This window comes from Colletotrichum jinshuiense, chromosome 1 (genome assembly GCF_051148585.1).
Source record: "Colletotrichum jinshuiense chromosome 1, complete sequence".
NCBI classification, from domain to species: Eukaryota; Fungi; Ascomycota; class Sordariomycetes; order Glomerellales; family Glomerellaceae; genus Colletotrichum; species Colletotrichum jinshuiense.
Genome location: NC_139302.1, coordinates 4,988,270 through 5,007,331, shown reverse-complemented (window position 1 = coordinate 5,007,331; position 19,062 = coordinate 4,988,270). Strand labels below are relative to the sequence as shown.

Sequence of the window (19,062 nt, the reverse complement as noted above, 5' to 3'; positions counted from 1 at the left end):
CCGGAAGCCTGAGCATCAGAATCAATGAACAGAGAAAGATCGTGGCGCCACTCCGTCAAACGTCGCGTGTAGTAGTAATAATGCATTGACGCTGTTCATCTCAGAAAGTAAGTCACAATAGAATAGCCGCGTACGAAACATGTGGTGCGAAGCCAGTGACAAGCAATCCTCAACGACAAATTTAAGTAGGTCACAGTCACATTCAGGGTCTCGAGCCGTCGCAGTTGCGCTGCGAAGTCCTTCAATATACCCATCTCATAGGTTGAAAATATGTCCGGCCCGTCGATCGCGATCCAGCCCGTCGAGGGCGACAGAATCAATGAAGGACGAAGCAGGCTGCAATTAAATTCGCTCTGGGGCATAACTGACGCCGTAATCCATTGATTATAGGATTCCAGCAAACAGGGGAAACTGTAAAATGTTATGCCAGCCGCACGAAGAAAAAAAGAAGAAAAAAAGAAGCCTCAGAGAGATGCGCGACCAAAAAAATCTTTTTTATATCGCGAACTGGGGCTGGACGGCCTCGGAGTGGATCCACAACGCTAAGGCTTTTCGGAGAAACATGTAGCCGATATGAGATGCCGCCCTGCTCCCCAAAGGAGGCCGAGGTAGGTACTATTCTTCGCCGTCGGTCATGTTGCCGGACTTGGTCAGTGCGCATAAACCTCTACCCACACACTGACGCCTCGGTCCCCACTGTTGCACTCAGTGTGCGACGAGGAGTTCACTACGACTACGTATGTATCGGAGTTGAGCCAACTAGATGAACCCCCGTCATCACCCAAGGTCCAACAAGATGCCGCTCAGCAACAAATGAACACACCCCCTTCTCGCCGTGCCCCAAGCCATCGTCTGGGCCTAGCCACCCTGCTCGCCCACTGCTGAACGAAGAAAGCGGATTGCGGTCTACGCAACCTGCGGAAAAGCCATGTTGACCAGGGCTGAATGCTGCCCACGGGTCTGGGCAAGCCAAGCACCAAAAGCCAAGGGGGGTTGTCCGCGCAGGGGCTAGGATGCGACAGTCGAGAGGAAGGACTCAACTAAACGGTCACGCAACGTTGTCAAGTGCCCTATCAGTCGCCTTCGGATTGATTACCCCCGGCCCGTGATGAGGCGGTGGAGACAGGTATGAGGGAGGTGGCAGGAGCAGAGCAATATGCTTAACCAACCTTGTTTGTCCGCATTCGTGTCGTCTCCCGGATCAAAGCCTCGGAAACCACCTCCAACCCCTATCAAGCCGGCCGAGCCACTCCCTTCCCTCGTCGTTTGTCCCTCTCGGAAACTCCTTACGACCCCCGCCCCTCTTCCAATCCCACCACTTCCCCGACCCACCCCGGCCAACGCCTTGGCGCCTTACCCGTCTGCCACCTCGTTGGAACGCTGCGGTCACCTTGCTGCAGCATGACAGTCCAGCGCCGTGCTATGCCTTGAGATGGTTCGAATGACGGCACACCGACGGTTCCAATCACGGGCATTTCGTGGATAATCGCCATCCCATGAGATCACGACCTTGTCGCTAGAGTGCCCTATACGCTCCACTGTCAATATTAGCACCAGCGCCATGTTCACCGCGACTTCTGGCAAGTCGACTCGGTCCACCGATGCCCTCCCCGACAATGCCTCGCCAAATACCAGCGACCCATTGACATATTGTTGCCGCTTTCTTAAGAGACCAAATATTGACGTGCATCGCATCGCCGCTCTGACAACGGCGCGTCATTAATTGCCGGCACGATTACCTGATGTGGCAGTCATGGCGCCCAATAGTCCATTGTTGCGGCGTACCGCTGCGGTATCCCACGTTGCTTTTGCCCACTAACGACACCACAGGGACGGTAGATGACCATGCCTTAGCCAAAACTGACAGCCATCAGATGATCGGGCTAGCCCCAGTTTCACCAATGTGATGGGGAGCCTCCGGGCAACTCACAAAACCAGCTTACTCCGCCGTTCAAAGTACGAGTTGGACTGCCTTTTCTTGCGTTTCACTTTCTTGTTTGCAAAGGCCTCCCCTCCTTTGGCTACGATCCCCAAGTCCTCGCTTCTCTCCGAAACCCTCCTCCGATTGGCGTCATCCCATCTTCCTTCATTAACTTGCGGAGTTATCAAGTCTCGAACATAAACACCGCTCATCCACCCTGACCCTCCATTCCCGCCGGATCCTCGAAACAAACTCGCACCCTACTCTATGCGAGATCTCTCGGGCCGTTAGTCGAAACATTAAATGAGTGGGTAACTTGGTCCTATATTTCACTACCACTCTCCCCGCTGGGTGCGTTCGTCTGGATATTTCCCCAACCCGTCGTGCGGCCGCTGTCCGAGTGGTCGGGCCCGTCGATCACTAGAGCTTCCCCAGCCCAAGGTCATCCAGCCTTAAAGAAGATCGCCCGCCAGGTTCAACCGCACTGTCGTTGGAAGATCTCTGCTGCGATGCAACCGGATCTTGGCATTACACAGAAAACAACATGCCGTCGACCTTGTTCCCGTCTCACTCGAGAGAGTACCCAGGACCTGCAATCACTGGCCAGGCCTTCCCCATAATGAAGTTGCCGGTGGAGATCCGACTGATGATATGGGAGTACGCCCTGCCGGATGCGCGAGTGTACGAAGTCATGGATTCGCCCAATGCAAGCCAAAAAACGCCTGCAGCGGCCGGGCTCATGTTCGCTAATGTTCGAGATGAACCACCACCAGCGCTGGGCGCAGTATGCCACGAGACGAGGGTGTTCGTGCTACAGCGCTACAGACCTCTCACTCTCTCGGCCACTACCAAGTACGTCGATCTGTCGCGCGATTTCCTGCTGCTCGAGCCGTACTTGCTAGTCAAGCGCCTCCTTCGGACATTGCATTTCTTCAGCCAGATCCCCCTCGTCCGAGACAGCCTCAGCCGGCTTGCTTTGGGGACATCATATGGGCTGTACACGGGCATCTGCCACCCAGTGCTTAGTTGGAAAGTCTCCAAGTCCAATATGGCCACGCTGCTGGCCCGGCTGGCGAAGTTTCCGAGACTGAGGAAGCTCGTTTTTGTCGTCCATCAAGAGTTTCAGTTCAACTTCAATGTTCGACCTCCATATGCTACACCTCAGCCGAGTCACTCAGATGCGTTGCGGCCGCAGCTGGTCCACCAAGGGTATCGCTTCAAATTCGATATTGAATCGCAGCTTAACTACACCCAGCCCCGGCATCCGCACACCAACGAATTTCTGTCCTACCCACTTAACATTGACGAGGACAAGGAGGATTGCTTCGATAAGGACGACTTGGAGGGCGAGAGCGATCCCTACGAGTCGTGGCCGACGAACGACGACTGGCGGCGCTTTCGCCGGAGGTTTCAGAGGTCTATTCATATGGCCGTGAGGACGGGGTCGCCGGAAAGCATTCGGCCAAAGGTGATGCCCACATTAGAAGGAGCAAGTTTGCTCTGGAGGTACAGCAAGTCTCAACGGTATTGATGGCCGGAGTGTTTGGCGCATTCAAGGTAGCGGAGTTTGGAGGCTTCCATGCATTATCTTATACCCTATCTATAGATGTTGACCGGGTGGTTATCTATTGGCAGTACAATAACAGGTTCAGTTCGCTATTCACAATACTCTTCTGGTAATATGTTTTTGGACAGGAGAGGTCAGACAGAGTTATCGTTATCTTACCGCCTCTGGTATAAATTATCACAACAGGAAGGCGGCATCTCAAGCAAGACGTCATATAATGCGAAAGAATACAACTTTGAGCGACTTTAGTTTATTCACAATCTTGATTTATCACCATAGTGTAGGACGCTCACCCTTCAAGAAACACCCACATTATCTCCGCATCATTCACGTCAACTCGGTCCGATCAATGACGACGCTTAACCGCCACCTCCCATCCGGCCAGTGACATGTTAGCAGCCAACAGAAGCGCGAAAACCAGCACGAGGCCGCAGACAACGGCACTGGCCATCTTCAGTCTCTTCTCCTCCGCCCGCTGCGTCGGCTCGCTGCGGTGCACGTTCAGGCACACGCCGCCGCCGTTCCACTTCCACGGGGAGCAATTGTCGCAGCGGCACCAGGTGCTCTCGCGGAACACGACCATCCTCTCGCCGCCCTTGGGTCTGGGGCGAGGCTTTCCTTCTTCGTCGTCGATTCGGGGGAAGTCCTCTTCGGGGATCACGGCGGTGAGGCGGTGGGGGAGGTCAAGCCAGTAGTCGTCGATCACGCTAGGGAAATCGTCGCCACTGCTCGAGCCGACGGCGGAATCGTCGCCCGGTGTTAAGGTGCATGGCCCGGTGGCGTCGGCGACTTCTTGGGCCCACTGGACGAGGGTGTGCAGCTCCTGACGGGCAGCTGTGAAAGAATGAACTTGTACGTCGTTGGTGTTGTTTTTGATGTTGTTGATGCCGTTGCTTATGCCGTCCGTCTCAGGAAGCTGTAGAGTATCCCAATTGTGGCTCTTTTGTCCTTTGGAGAGGTCAATATAAGCTCTGATTGAGCCGGCAGAAGCGTCTCGCCTGGGTGGCTCCTGGGGAACGGTGGTGCTGAGCTTGGGTCTGACAGGTCTCAGCCTCGGGCTCCTTAAGCCGAATTCGAGACCTGAGGCCGTTTTTGCGGTTATGACCTTGTCGTTGTCTTTTTGTGAGAGAGTGTCGAAGTTGGCCATCAGCTCCTTTGGATGAGCATTCGGACTTTCAAAACAGGGGTGCTCCAATCTCCTAGGATCGATCCCTTGGTCCCGGGCATTGGGCCTTTCAAAGAGGCCTCTAGGGTTCTGTTTCTGGGTAGATAATATTTCCGTGTCGACGATATTACGGGTCATCATGTTAAGAGATTGGTACGGAAATTCTGGCCGGGGCTCAAAGATGTCAAACGGATCTACCTTGGTTTGGGATGAAGAGGTAGAGGGTGATGAGCATGTTTTGTCGAAGGGGAACTTGCCCTTGTAAACCGCCTTGCCTGTGGCCTCGGCTTTGAAGGTTGATCGGCGCATTTGTTCCAATAAGTCTTTGGGTGGACTACAACTTCCGCCGCTTTCTTCTTCTTCTTCTTCTTCTTCTTCTTCTTCTTCTTCTTCTTCTTCTTCCCCGGTCGGGTTCTTATCGTCGTCAATAACTGAAGGACTGGAAGAGTGGTGGCGGTCTACCCTTGGGTAAGGGGAGCGGCTGCGCCAGTAGCGCGTTTGCTTCTCTGGAGCCACGACCATATTGACTGTCTTATTAAGTATAGTTTGAATTCGCCGTTGGGCTGATTGACCTGAGCAGTGAGCTGGACACTTGGATGCGCCGTTGCCCTGGACGGTTGATGAATGGTTTGAGCTCCTGTTAACCTGTGTGGATTTTTCAGCTTCTGATTCATTTTACTTTGGATGAAGAATCCCTCGTCAACTTATAGACTATGGCAAGTGCAACCGGAGATAGAGTCAAATATCTGTGTCTTCGGAGATGGGTGCTCAACTGAAGCGATGCGGGTACGGTGTTTAGGTTCAATGTAGCTAGCATCTGGAAGTCCCAGGTTACACTCCCTGCGTTATAAGCATCTCCGACCTCATGATAACCCCATAATATTTCATTAATATGGATATATAACCAGACTCCAGGTTTTATTTTTCAGTCTTTCTGGCTTCTTGCTCATCAACATACCGTTCAAGCATTCCCAACTCGCACAGTTGCTCTAAGCTTTGCACTGGGTAACTTTTCATTAGGCTCCAAGGATTCCTGGCTAGTGATGAACTTTCTCTCTGTACGGACCACTAAATTCATCTTTCCTTGGCCTATGACAGTATCAATCAATAAGCTTAAGTTAAAACGTGCCAAAACGTGCCTAGCATGAATCCCTCTTTGAATCTGAAGATTTATCATGGCATCTGACTCAACGTAGCGAATCGTAGGTGTTGGCTCTCTACCTATGGTTAGATTCATACAGAAAACGTTTCGCGCAGTTCGGATACGTTAAAATTTTCATAAAACCACATTGAACATTATTAGTTAATCCTTAGAGAGCACAAGATACTTGCTCTCCTCTGCTAGAACGTTTCCTTCGCCCCTTGAGAGAGGTATAAAGTTTGGCCGCGCGCACAGCACGCATATGCATACTAGAATCAACTGAAGAAAAAATACAGAATTAATTTCGCTCTCCAATTGCAACAGTGTGCTCGGTATTGGTCCTTGAATGTAGATAGTGGGTAGAAAGATCTGCAGCTGGAGGCAGTGCGAGGAATTCCAGCCGGGCTGAGTACGAGACATTTTTATACCACTGACCTCCCTCATCTTAGTCAAACACAATAGAAATGAGAAACTCGTTTTCACACATTCTGAAATTCCGGAGATGTTGTTTACAATATTGTGTATATGAAAACAACACAATGGCCATTCGGCTGCGTGAAGACTTTTTTAAGACTCCTCGGGAAACTCTCCCAACATAGAGTCCACCAGCATTTGATCGAATTTCCCAAAATAACCGGTTGACATCTCCAGTGCGACTCCCAAATAGAGTCCGCTCATGACAAACCAGAACCTTTGGAGGAAGCCGCTCCACATGTCGGAGACGACGCAGTAGGCCAACGTGAGGGTAAGTCCCAGCAGGCCACCATGAGCGTACCTGTGTGCTGACCGCGGCCAGACTTCAACTCCCTCCGAGACCAACCCGTAGAGGGTAGGGATATAAAGGAAGGAAAGCAGGATACCGAAGAGCTCCGCGCCCTCCTCGGGAAGTTTCGAGTAACTGGAGCCGATGACGCCGAAGAGGAACCAGCTCGCAAGGTTAACCACGAGACAGGTTGCGAATGGCCGGTGGGATGGCAAAACACCACGGTCAGTGGTATCGCTCCGGTTACTTGAACAGTGCGGCATGTTGTAGTTATGGCGATGATTGTGTTATGCTTGTTGGTGGATGAAACGATGCCGACTACCTCAAAGCCTTAGGGACGTTGCAAGGCTTCGTGTATGTGGGAACAGTGAAGAGCTTTAAGGAAATGAGTGAGAGCAGAGCGCAGCTTAAGTCTAAACCTTTTCCCACAGCCTGGTTACCCTTCTACTCTCTTGTTTGGAACCGCTAACAGCCGTTTGTACTCACACTGCAGGGAAAGGGGCAAAAAGAAGGTGTGGGTAGATGAAGTGGATTTGCGAAGATTACAAGATATTAGCTAGGGTGACTAATCACCCAACACCGCTTTATTCACCATCATCTCCTATCACCGCCTCATCAAGATGAACCCCAACGTCAGAGAGAGTACATGGCAGGGAAAGTGGCGAACTTAAAAGAGTATCGCGTTTAACTAAGTCTACTGATTTACTGTGTTGTGAAACAGCTTCGACCCCTGAGAAACATCTTAACAATGCTTCGTCGTCAATTGCTAAAAGCTGTTTCAGGCTGGCGTTGTTGGTCTTCCAAACTTCGCTCCGCCTTGCGCGCGCTGACTTCATCGTATAACTCTATGCAGACAAGGTCGAGAAATTAATGAAAATTTCCGTTGTGAGCTCCAGTACAGAGCTGATGTAAGTCTCGGACAGGATGTAGGAGAGCTTGTGAGGATATTCCTTCATGCGTCGGTCGCAAAGGATTGGGCCGCCACGATGCTACCACTCAGCACGCTAGCGGTGGGGTTGCCTATATGTCATCCAGGGTAAAAGATAAAGATGTGGTGCCTGGTTGAAGACTTTAAATATGTGAAGCAAAGAGTGGATGCTGTACCATTTGAATAAACTCGTAACATAGTTATTTTTATGTCCAGGTCATTAGAACCCGGGTGCAACTAGAGGAGACTGCGGCATTGTCGGGATTCCACGACTATTGGCGTTCTGCAACGGCCCTAGCATCTCCCTAGAATCAAGAACCTCCACAAGGAGTCGGACAACACCAGTTGTCGACTCCAACGCGAACCCTAGATGACAGCTGCCCAATGCGAAGAACACAATGATTGTTCAAATCAGAAAGAACCCGAGTTCTGCCTCTGATTGACTCTCACCCCCGAAATGCCTGGGTTGAGACTGGCAATGCATTGACTTGGTCAACGTTACTTTCCAAAAATATGCAATCAGCTGAAAATGGCGGCGTAGCAAACACGTGGTAATCCGCAGATCGGCATCAGCTTGGCGTAGGATTCAAAACAATGCCCGAAATAGTGTCATTAAACGTCTACTCTGCTAGTCTATCAAGATTGAGATTTGACCATGAAAATCTGTACTGTGTCAGCAAGTGTTCCAGAGTGTGAGTAGTTCAACAACGAAATTGTACGTACCTGGTTCAACGCCTTGTCGTCCATTGTCGCCATTCTCTTCTGCGCAATCCACCGTGATCTCACAGCGTGATGTCCTCTGAGCATCGGCGTTGACGTACCGCTGGCAGTCGGTGTTGATGTGCCTGTAGTAGCTGGGGTCGAGGTGGATTCCCGCGATGCCTCCTTCTTCGCACGCTTCTCCTCCTTACGGCGCTTCTTCTCCTCTTTCCTTGCAGCCCTCTCGGCCTCGGTCTCGCCCTTGCGCTTCTTTTTCGATGCCTTATCATCTGATGATTCCTCGCCGTCGCTCTCGGCCTTCTTTTCCTTCTTTTTCTTGTCCTTCTTGGACTTGATCTCCGTCTCGTCTTGGGTATCTTCGGAATCATCCTCCTTTGCGGATTTTGCTTTCCGCTTCTTCTTCTCGGTTGCAGAGGGCTCCTCACTCTCTGTCGCAGCAGCAGCCTCGGCAGCCTTCACCTTCTTAGCCGCCTTCTTCGCTTCCTTTCTCCGCTTCTTCCTCGACTTCTCGTCCTCAGATGATGACTCGTCTTCGCTCGACTCCTCAACCTTGCGCTTCTTAGACTTCTTGCTCGAGTCTTCGGTGGCGACGGGGACATCCTCCATCTTGACGTCGTCCTTTGTCTCCTCCTTGGGTTCAGCGTCGGGGTTCTCCTTCAGCTGGTCGCCAACAAGCCATCCGCCGCTAACGAACCGCATGGGGCCAAATTTATTATCGCAGTACAGAGAGCTCTTCAGCGCCGCGCGTGCCTGACGGTCCTTATCGATTGACTCGGTTGACTTGCCATTCAAACGTCCGAGCAGATCCGAGAAGACGTCCATGCCGGTAACCCTGTCGTCCCTTGCCTGCTTGAAACCGAGACCGAGCATGTCGTCCTTGAGCGCAACGCGAATGAACGAGGCATTAGCGGCAGTGTGGTGCACCGCGTGGGCGGCATCTTTGGCACCGAGGTACTGGCCAGGCTCCCAGCCCTGCGATCGCAGGATCTTCTGGCCGAAGGAGTCGGTGTCCTTGGTCCATTTCGTGTTGTTGGGATCCTTGCCGATCTTTCGACGGCTACAGAAAAGTAAGCTTTAAGGAAATCACTCGCGATATATGTGGAAAGTAGCTCACCTCTTTGCCTGTGCCAGACCCATCTTTACGGTTTGACAAGGCCAGCCGGTTGTGGATGGAGATGGGAGTTTTCGAGATGCGATAAGAGATGCAGGCTGGAACCATTATCGCAGAAAAAAAGTTTTAGTGGGGTGTGGAATGCGCCGTATCCCTGTAATCTACAATCGATATCCGAAGTAAACCCGTTTACCGGCGCTCACCGAGAGTCGCCGATGTCACCGCGTGTAATAATTAACACATTACTTTTACATCACAATAGTTTTTAAAATAAGCAAACTACGTATTATATTGCTGTTTGTAGGCTCTTATATATATTGGCCTATCGGTGTATTATTCAATGTTTTGTGCAACCAAGGTGCACGAGTATGGAAGAGTTGGTTACTGCATCTATTGGTCCACACCCCAGGACCCAGACTAAACTTGGCAGTCTGTCATCGATGGAAGTCTCAAATCCGATTTTATAGACGTCTAGTTGCAGCTTAAACCCGCCTCCTCAACCTCGGGGCTGCTAGCTGTGCCGGTAATGTCAACAACGTTGCCCCTGTTCAAAGACCACTTGCCCTTCGTGCCCAAAAGTGCACCTCGGGAAGTGAAAGAATGGTCCAATGCAACACCGCCTGAAGCCATTCATGTACCTTCATTTCACGCGGCTTGTCTCCTGTTTCCCTGCTAAGGGGCCGCCTTCCACTGCGTGGGGTCATCGCGGCCATCACGCAAACAGATTGAGAAGGTTAAGCAGTTCTCCATTGCTCCAAGTCAGAAGGCCGGCAATGAGCCACGGGCAACACGCCACTACCATCCTACATCCCCCTCTTTCTTTCCCTCAGCCAGCCCGTTCGTACTGGTTCAGACATTTCTATAGCCATCGCACCTTCCTTTTCATCTATCTTCGGAACTTCCAGGATGGCAGCGGAGGACCATTCGGTCAGAGAGAATCCCATGGAGGCCATCTCGCAACAGGCAAGCTTTCCCTGTATGGAGCCTACTCTAACTCCTGGCACTCGATAACTAAAGATATGCAAAATTCTTGATGTCATGGTAAAATTATAGGACAAACTTTGAAAAGACAAGAAAGGCGGCCGACAATGCCCGTGCTGAGTACAATGAATAATGTAGGCCCTGAACAATCACCAATGCGAACCACCGAAGATGCTGACAAATGGTCGTAGCAAGCAGGTGTATGGTGCCAGAATGGTAAAGGTGGGCTGAGGCTATGACGAAATGCATGTCTCTTTGGGAACTGTATGTGGAGGAGAGCAAAGATTTTGCAAGGGAAATCCAGAACCTGCAGGACGAGTCGCGCGACTTTTTTGGGAAAGACTTGATTGACTGGGTCGCGTGCGATCGTCCAAGAGGAGAGCCAGAAGAGTCTGGAATGTGGCTTCAGGTAATGGAGTCGTAATGGTTTCTCTATTCCCCCCAACGCCATGTATGCTTCGTTCGTACTGTACAAAACTATCGTCGCATTGATTAATTCCCTTCCGCCCTTAGGGAACCTTATACTGTGAAGCCGAATCCCTTCATGCAGGCACGGTACTGGTCGATCGTGGACAGGCAGTCCTTGGACGGGTCGGCGGCGTTTGAGAAGAGCATGCACTCGTCGCGCTTAGCCTTCTCCTCCTTACACACGCAGCAGGGCTGTTTAGCGGTCGCTTGTCAGTATTCGTACGTTCTGTCGCTCATCGAGGCGAGTTTCGGCGGTTTCGCACCTTGGGTTTGGAGGCTTCGGCCGGCGCAGCGGCCGGGGTGGCAATGGAAGCTGCAAACACAAACTTCGTCAGCCATTGGGCAGCATGAAATGCATTTTTTTGGGTTTCTTACGAATAGCGGCAGCTGGGGAGGCCATTTTGAATATGTAGCGAGTGTCGAGGGGTTCGGTGGGTAGTTTGCGATTGCGTTGAGGACGAAGAGGATGGCTATATTCTTCACCTCAGTCCACTTTTTTTTCTAGCTGACCTCACCGAAGCTGTCGCATTTGTCAGTCGCCAAATCTCGGGGGCTTCGGCATCTTGGCCAATCACGCCTTCAATAAATCACGTGTGCTCGCGCCCGTCTCGCGTGCCCATTAAACCTGGCTGTCCCGACTCGACCAAAAGTTCTACACTAACGAACCAGCAGCAGATGACATGCCAATCGTGAAGTTCTTTTACCGTCGCGATAATTCCCTGGCTGTGCGGTTTGAACTCTGCTTGTTGGCTCCATGTTCTGAGCGAACCCGGATCGGAAGACAGCGAACCACCCGGTGTGGATCAGACCCTGATTTGGCTTCGGGCGGACCTCAGCCCCCGATGCATTCCGGAAGGCAAAGGCACTGGGGAACCCCGAATTGGTCACAGAATAGCATAATATGCTAGTAGTTGTATCCGCATTAATGACTGCAAGTTCGTAGTGGATGCTATACCAGCCCTTGGATTATACAGTACGACGGACTTTTTAATCATTAGGTGAATCCGAGATGCTGGTACGCCGCCAGGACCTGAGAAGCGTGACGAATGCTCTAAATGCGACGGCGGCTTACCAACTCGCCTGGAATAAACATGCGTTCCACTCGTGAAGATGTTATGACTGCCGTCAATGCGTATCGTTCGCATATTACAGAGCACAACCGCTGCATCCTTGAAGTGTACGGTATGTCTACATTCCATCTATAAACTTGTGTCACTGAGCTCAATAACTGATACGAGTCCAGCTTGGCCTAGCTCCTTTTATCGCCAAGGCAAAATTTGAGCCTGATGAGCTCGAAGAAGATAACGACATCAATGATTTACGACGCATGGGCTTAATGCTAATTTCAACGTACACACCTGAAGCCATGATCTCGGTGCTCCCTTTCGGAGACTGACCTATGGCAGGTGGATGTCGTTCAGGAGCTAACTCGGTGATAATTTCCTGGAATCTTCCAGTGTTGGACTGGCTTGACTTGACTAACATTTGGCCCTGCGATGCGTCTCGGTGCTAGTAGCGTGGATGACATGACAAATCATCATGTTCATTGCATCCTTGTCCATGATATCGGTCATGCTCATACCATTCTATCATGTGTTCACATCACCGCGATCGCTTCCGTTCCCCGTCAGTATAGTTCATAGTATCTACCCTAAAGAGACCGCCCAAAGCGCCGAGAGCCTCGAGTCAGCCTACCCAATGGCTTCCTTGCAGGGGCGGCAAGAGCGCAGGCGACGATCTTGCTTTGGGCATTGCAGACTTCTACAGTGATGAGAAGGAAGGCGGGGTCATCCACTAGTTGTTGGCTTAAGGGCAATATGCCAAGACGAGACCGGCAGGGCATAGTAACAGAAACCAGAACCCATACCAATGGTAATTAATGAAAGAATATTGGTATCCTCCTTCATATATTTGGCAATGAATCCCGTCCCTTTAGTATAAACAATCGGCAGAGAACACATTACGCGTTCATACATGTCCGCGCCACGGCTGGACGCGTCGTTGAAAAAGAAAGTTCACATCACGGCAGGGGCTGGATCCCTGGAAATGTAGTGGGCAGACCCCTGTGAGCTCCAAAGTATAGTGGGTCCCCTGTAACCTCTCAACGCGCTCACACGCAAGAACGCGACAGCGGATGGGACGAAATGAGGGCCGCCTCTTTAACTGACATCACCACGACCTTCCTCCGCCATCATCCTCTTTTCTAATAGTGCCGGTTCCGCGAGCCCTCAGTGAAACATGGCGCCCAAATCGAAGCCACCAGAGAAAAAGCAGCAATCGCTCACCAGCTTTTTCCAACCCAAGACCGTCAACGGCCTCGCTGCCGTCTTCCAGAAGTCCCAGTCAGAGGCTCGAACGAGCCCGCCAGAATCGCCAGACGCCTCTCGCAAGCGACCCCTGGAGGAGGTCGCAGACAAGGGAAATAATGGGCCGGAGAAACCCCCCAAGAGGGCGAAGGGAGAAAAGGCCGGCAGAGCAGCGGCTCCAGACGAGGGAAAGAGTTCCTCCAAATCTCCGCGAGCCAAGCAGCCCGTGGTAGAGACCGAGTCCAGAGCGTCTGCATCTACTAGTAGGGCGGGGCGTTTTGTATACAGCCAGGGATCGGAGGGGAATTTTGAGGAAGAGGAGGACGACGATCCATCCGTGAAGAAACGCAAGGAGGAGCTCCACAAGAAGTTTGTGCGGAAGCTAGGCCATCCCGACAGCATGATATCGCGGCGCCGCAGGGAAGACGACAACGAAGCTGCTGAAGGGGAGGACGGTGAGGACGATGAAGAAGATGAAGCCCCACCGCCTCCCAAGGCGAAAAAGGGAGGCGCACGAGCGAATAAGAAGCTTACGCCGATGGAAGTTCAATTCCTCGACATCAAACGTAAGCACCTGGACACCGTCCTCATCGTCGAGGTCGGCTACAAGTTCAGGTTCTTCGGCGAGGACGCCCGTATAGCCGCAAAGGAGCTGAGCATCGTCTGCATCCCGGGGAAGTACCGCTACGACGAACACCCTTCAGAAGCGCACTGGGACCGCTTCGCCTCGGCGAGCATCCCCGTACACCGGTTGCCTGTTCACGCCAAGCGTCTTGTTGCCGCCGGTCACAAGGTCGGCGTGGTCCGCCAGATTGAGACGGCTGCTCTCAAGAAGGCTGGCGACAACCGAAATGCACCGTTTGTCCGAAAGTTGACGAACGTATACACCAAGGGCACTTACATCGACGAGAACGGCGAACTGGAAACCGGTGGTGAAGGGGGTGGCCCGTCGGGTGGTTATTTGCTGTGTCTCACTGAGACCCCTTCCAAGGGGCAGGGCACAGACGAGAAGGTTGATGTTGGCATAGTAGCCGTGCAGCCAACCACGGGGGACATCATCTACGACACTTTTGAGGACGGCTTCATGCGAAGTGAGATTGAGACACGGCTATTGCATATCTCGCCATGCGAATTCGTCATCGTCGGCGACCTCACCAAGGGGTCTGATAAGCTTGTCCAACACCTCTCCGGGAGCAGCACAAACGTCTTTGGCGATCGCAGTCGCGTTGAGCGCGTCCCTCGCTCCAAGACCATGGCCGCTGAGGCCTACTCACATGTAACGCAGTTCTACGCCGACAAGCTGCAGCAAACACCCGACGCCGCCGCCTCTGCTCTCTTGGAGCGTATCCTTCACCTCCCCGAACCCGTCACAGTTTGTCTCTCTGCCATGATCAACCATCTTAAGGAGTACGGCCTTGAACACGTCTTCGACCTCACCAAGAACTTTACCAGCTTCTCAGCGCGCCAGCACATGCTCCTCAATGGAACAACCCTCGAGTCCCTTGAAGTCTACCGCAATGCCACCGACCATTCCGAGCGCGGTTCTCTCTTCTGGGCCTTGGACAAGACCACCACCCGCTTCGGCCAGCGCCTGCTCCGAAAATGGGTCGGCCGGCCCCTGCTGGACGTCTCACAGCTTGAGGCCCGCGTCACCGCGGTCCAGGAGCTCCTCGATGAACAGTCCTCCGCCAAGGTCGACCGCCTAGAAACCCTCCTATCCAGCACCAAGACAGACCTTGAGCGAAGCCTCATCCGTATCTACTACGGCAAATGCACTCGCCCAGAGCTCCTCTCTGTTCTCCAGACCCTCCAGCGCATAGCCATGCAGTACTCGACCGTCAAGACGGCCGAGGCAACAGGCTTCACCTCTCCCCTCATAGCCTCCGCCATCCTCTCCCTACCCCAGATCCTCGACCTAGTCGTCTCGCACCTCGACAAGATCAACCCTGAGGCCGCCCGCAAAGACGATAAGTACAACTTCTTCCGCGAGTCGGAGCAGACCGAAGATATCGAAGACCAAAAGATGGGCATCGTCGCTGTAGAGCAGTCCCTCGATGAGCACCGCTCCGAGGCCGCCGCCTCCCTCTCGCGCAAAAAAACCGTCGACTACGCCACCGTCTCGGGAATCGAATACCTCGTCGAGGTCCCCAACACAGACCTACGATCCGTGCCCGCCTCCTGGATCAAGATCTCAGGCACAAAGAAGCTCTCCCGCTTCCACACGCCGACCGTCGTCCGCCTCATCGCAGAACGTGACCAACACCGCGAGGCCCTCGCAGCCGCCTGCGACGCGGCCTTCATCTCCCTCCTCGGCGCCATCGCAGACGCATACCAGCCCCTCCGCGACGCAGTCTCCTCCCTCGCGACCCTCGACTGCCTTCTTTCCCTCTCCCGCGTCGCCGCTCTCCCGGGCTACACGAAACCGTCCTTCCTCCCAGCCGAGACCCAGCCCACAATCTCAATCACCCAAGGCCGCCACCCCATCGCCGAACACACCCTCTCAGACCCCTACATCCCCTTCACGACGACCCTCTCCGCGCCTTCGCCCCTGGCTCACCTCATAACGGGCCCAAACATGGGCGGGAAATCCTCCTTCGTCCGCTCCGTCGCCCTCCTCGTCCTCCTCGCCCAGATAGGCTCCTTCGTCCCCGCCGACGCCTTCTCCCTCACCCTCGCCGACGCGATCCACGTCCGTATGGGCGCCCGCGACAACCTCGCCGCCGGCGAATCGACATTCATGGTCGAGGTCTCGGAGACAGCACGCATCCTCCGCGCCGCCACCCCGCGCTCCCTCGTCATTCTCGACGAGCTCGGCAGAGGCACTTCGACCCACGACGGCGCTGCCATCGCGCACGCCGTCCTCGACCACGTCGTACGCAGCAACAAATGTCTCACCCTCTTCATCACACACTACCAGAACCTTGCCCGCCTGGCGGACGGCATCGGCGACGGCCTTGTAAAGAATGTCCACATGCGCTTCACGGCCACCCGCAAGGCTGGTGCCGAGGAAGGTGACGGTTATGACGACGCTGCTGCCGACGAGGAGATTACTTTTCTGTATGAAGTCGGGGAAGGTGTTGCGCACCGCTCGTACGGCCTGAATGTTGCACGGCTCGCTCGTATACCCCGCAAGGTCATCGAAGTGGCCGCGCAGAAGTCTCGCGAGATGGAGCAGGATGTGCGGGTACGGAGATTGAGGGGTACTGCCCGACTACTTGCGGACGTGGTCAACAATCCAGACCAGCTGGATCATTTGATCTCAAACATAGAGCAACTATAGCACCAATGCTAATGGGTGAACAATTGATATGTTGACGAATCATTTATTGCTCAAAAGTCATTCTGCACGTCAATGGTTGACGTAAAATGACCGGGAATGGCCGAAAAATGTACTATCTATAGTCTCTCCGGCCGAATCAAAATGTATGGGGTAAAGTCCTGGAACCCGATGGAAATTTGACCTCAGCCCAATACCACCGTATATCTATGTTCCATCGCTATATCATGGCATGCCTGCGGATGCCAACCCTGGCAGTTTTTGATGATATCCCCTTGATGTCGAGCTGCCTCGTATTTCGCCTTGTGGCCGATTGGCACAGTTCTGCGGGTGAACTTTAACCCCTGAAGGGGAATGTTCCCGTCGCATCTAAAACGTGAGGAGAGGCTGACCGATGAGCCGAGAATGCGAATAAAAACTTCTTGTATATTCGAACAACTGCAAAGTGTTAGTATTGTTCAAGTTCGTCGGATAATTGCACTGTGAGCTTACGCGAAGGAAAGAAACGGAAAGCGAAAGACCAGAAGAAAAGCCCATCGTGTATGACGATATCGGATTATACCACGCCTCAGGGAGTGCCTCAGAGGCTACCAGCTGCCTCTCCGTGGCACTCTCGTCATGTATTTGCGTGTGTTGAACAAGATAAAGCTCGGTATCGACCTACTCAGACACCCTCACCGAACATTCCCATGCCCTGGCCTTGGTCGTTCTCGTTGGCACTAAAGGCATTGGCTGCCATTGGCAACATCTGATTGCCAAAAAAGAGCTGCTGGTTCGGGGTTCCATTAATCGGGTTGAATCCATGAGTCTGAGCATGTGAGACGGGTGGAAGCCATGGGGACTGGTAGTTCTGGTTGTAGAACATGTCCTGGGGCTGGTGAAAGCCATTGAAGGGGTTGGATGTATTGGGGTTGGCCAGGCCGCCCTGGTTCAAGTGATTGTTTGCACTACCATAGAGGTAATGGCCACCTCCCATTCCCTGTCCCTGAAAACCACGGTTATTTTCGTTTCCTTTGAACGTTCGATGCGGCAGCTGCTTGGCAGCGGGGGTAGGAGACGCCAAGCTCAGGTTTGAGTTCGGGTTCATCGACTGAAGGGGGATACGATTGCGGATATCGAATCTGCAAAAGAGGGATCATCAATATACCATATCAACCAAAGGTTGTAAATCAAGGCCAAACGCCGACCTAGCTTCATCCAGAATTTCCTTCGAGAATTTCTGGGCTGCATCGGGATCAGTAAGTGAGGCAACAATGGTGTTTGAACAGAAACTTACGGGCAGAGATGCCACGGTTGCTATCGCGGAAAACATCATGTTCATCGGGAAGGGTGAAGTGGTGAAGTGAATTGTAGTTACTCAAAGAGGACTCGTCTCCGAGTTGGGAATCTTCAATATCGGCGTCGACGTCGACATCAGCGCTGTTGGGGGCGTCGCTGGTAACATCCAACTTCTCTGACACAAAATCGGCATTGGGGTCGGGCTCAAGCCCCTTATCATGCTTCCGAGTTGCCTTCTTGGATCGCGCAGCTCTAGCATGAGTTGCTCGCTTGAGGGGCTCTTCGTGGTGCTCTATCTTCACAACGATCTCGGAGCCATTATCGTCGTCATCCTCGACGACACGGCTGCGCTTCTGGCGACGCCTTGGCTTCTTTGCTGGCTGTTTCGAATGTTAGAACCCAACAATTTACAATACAACTTTACGGGACAGAAGCTTAGGCAAAAACGTACCGGGGTCCCCTCAATGGACGGTGCGTCATAGATATCACGAGTTCTCTCGATTTCCAAGTCGAGGTTGGCCACAAGCTCAGTAGTGGTGATAGCCTGGGAAGAAATCATCATTTGGTGGAGCACCGAAGCGTCCTTGCGCTGATTGCGCTTCTTTTTCTGATCAGGCGTTGCAGCATCGAAGAGGCCCATGCCTGGCCAAACGGTTCCTTTGAGTCTCGTCGCTTCGGGGTCATCCGGAGTCCATTCAATGGCATCATCGGTTGGGGTCGTGACCGAGGTCTCGTCGTAATCTCCGTAGAATGATATGGCTTCCTGTCGCTCAAGAATATGTCCAGTCGGGGAAGGTGTCCACGTGGGGTCGTTGCCAGGCTCGGGCTTGACAAGTACAGGAAGAGCCTTCTTCCTCTTGAGCGTCTACACGTGCGTCAGTTCATTGAATTCGATTAATGACATGGCTTTAAATTTTACCTGAGAGAATGGCTGTCCAGGCCGCTTGCCTCTGTAGGGACCCTTGACTTTCTCATCCTTGGCCATGAGACGTTCTGCGAGCATACGCTCGAGGCCGTTGTCCTTGTACCATTTCTCGTAGGTTGCAATGGTTTGTGCCGCAGATAGATCAGCATGTGAACGAATCTTCGTGTCGTTCAAGGTGTGAAGATGGCCTTTAGAACTGAGGTGTGTGAGGAGGTGGGAGACATCAGAGAAGCGTGGCTGGCTAGGACAAACGACACAGACGAGTGGGATCGGAGGGGCACTTGGAGCCTTGGCTTCAGATGACTTGACGCTAGCCACTTTGGTACCAGATGTTTTGCCGCTGGCCTTGACGTCGGATGACTTGACGATCTTCGACGTCTTGTGGGCCTTGACGGGGCTTTCGGCGCTGACCTCTCTGGCTGCAACAGCTGCCATATTCTGTCCATAGTTAGCAATTGCAATCAGAGTTGACATGTGGGAGCCAGTCGTCACTGACTGGCTGTCTCTGCAT

At 52.8% G+C, this 19,062-nt stretch overlaps 7 protein-coding genes across 7 annotated transcripts; 2 read left to right on the top strand and 5 right to left on the bottom strand.

The window, feature by feature from the left end:
* Positions 1-2,465: 2,465 nt before the first annotated feature.
* On the top strand, positions 2,466-3,452 carry EsH8_I_001305 (2EXR domain-containing protein; the record flags this gene model as incomplete). Its single annotated transcript, XM_083268718.1, has 1 exon — positions 2,466-3,452. The coding sequence occupies one exon, from the start codon at positions 2,466-2,468 to the stop codon at positions 3,450-3,452; it is 987 nt and encodes a 328-aa protein (XP_083119156.1).
* Positions 3,453-3,834: 382 nt separating this feature from the next.
* On the bottom strand, positions 3,835-5,175 carry EsH8_I_001304 (uncharacterized protein; the record flags this gene model as incomplete). The annotated part of the gene is made up of 1 exon (XM_083268717.1): positions 3,835-5,175. One exon carries the CDS (start codon positions 5,173-5,175, stop codon positions 3,835-3,837), a length of 1,341 nt encoding a protein of 446 aa, XP_083119155.1.
* Positions 5,176-6,361: 1,186 nt separating this feature from the next.
* On the bottom strand, positions 6,362-6,820 carry EsH8_I_001303 (uncharacterized protein; the record flags this gene model as incomplete). The annotated part of the gene is made up of 1 exon (XM_083268716.1): positions 6,362-6,820. One exon carries the CDS (start codon positions 6,818-6,820, stop codon positions 6,362-6,364), a length of 459 nt encoding a protein of 152 aa, XP_083119154.1.
* A 1,301-nt stretch (positions 6,821-8,121) lies between these two features.
* Positions 8,122-9,342, bottom strand: EsH8_I_001302 (uncharacterized protein; the record flags this gene model as incomplete). Its single annotated transcript, XM_083268715.1, has 3 exons — positions 8,122-8,148; positions 8,209-9,262; positions 9,320-9,342. 3 exons carry the CDS (start codon positions 9,340-9,342, stop codon positions 8,122-8,124), a joined length of 1,104 nt encoding a protein of 367 aa, XP_083119153.1.
* Positions 9,343-10,816: 1,474 nt separating this feature from the next.
* Positions 10,817-11,165, bottom strand: EsH8_I_001301 (copper metallochaperone COX17; the record flags this gene model as incomplete). The annotated part of the gene is made up of 3 exons (XM_083268714.1): positions 10,817-10,957; positions 11,029-11,078; positions 11,141-11,165. 3 exons carry the CDS (start codon positions 11,163-11,165, stop codon positions 10,817-10,819), a joined length of 216 nt encoding a protein of 71 aa, XP_083119152.1.
* Positions 11,166-13,003: 1,838 nt separating this feature from the next.
* EsH8_I_001300 (mismatch repair protein MSH3) lies at positions 13,004-16,351 on the top strand (the record flags this gene model as incomplete). The annotated part of the gene is made up of 1 exon (XM_083268713.1): positions 13,004-16,351. The coding sequence occupies one exon, from the start codon at positions 13,004-13,006 to the stop codon at positions 16,349-16,351; it is 3,348 nt and encodes a 1,115-aa protein (XP_083119151.1).
* A 661-nt stretch (positions 16,352-17,012) lies between these two features.
* On the bottom strand, positions 17,013-19,062 carry EsH8_I_001299 (uncharacterized protein; the record flags this gene model as incomplete). Its single annotated transcript, XM_083268712.1, has 6 exons — positions 17,013-17,273; positions 17,496-17,572; positions 17,625-18,006; positions 18,078-18,491; positions 18,546-18,989; positions 19,048-19,062. The coding sequence occupies 6 exons, from the start codon at positions 19,060-19,062 to the stop codon at positions 17,013-17,015; spliced, it is 1,593 nt and encodes a 530-aa protein (XP_083119150.1).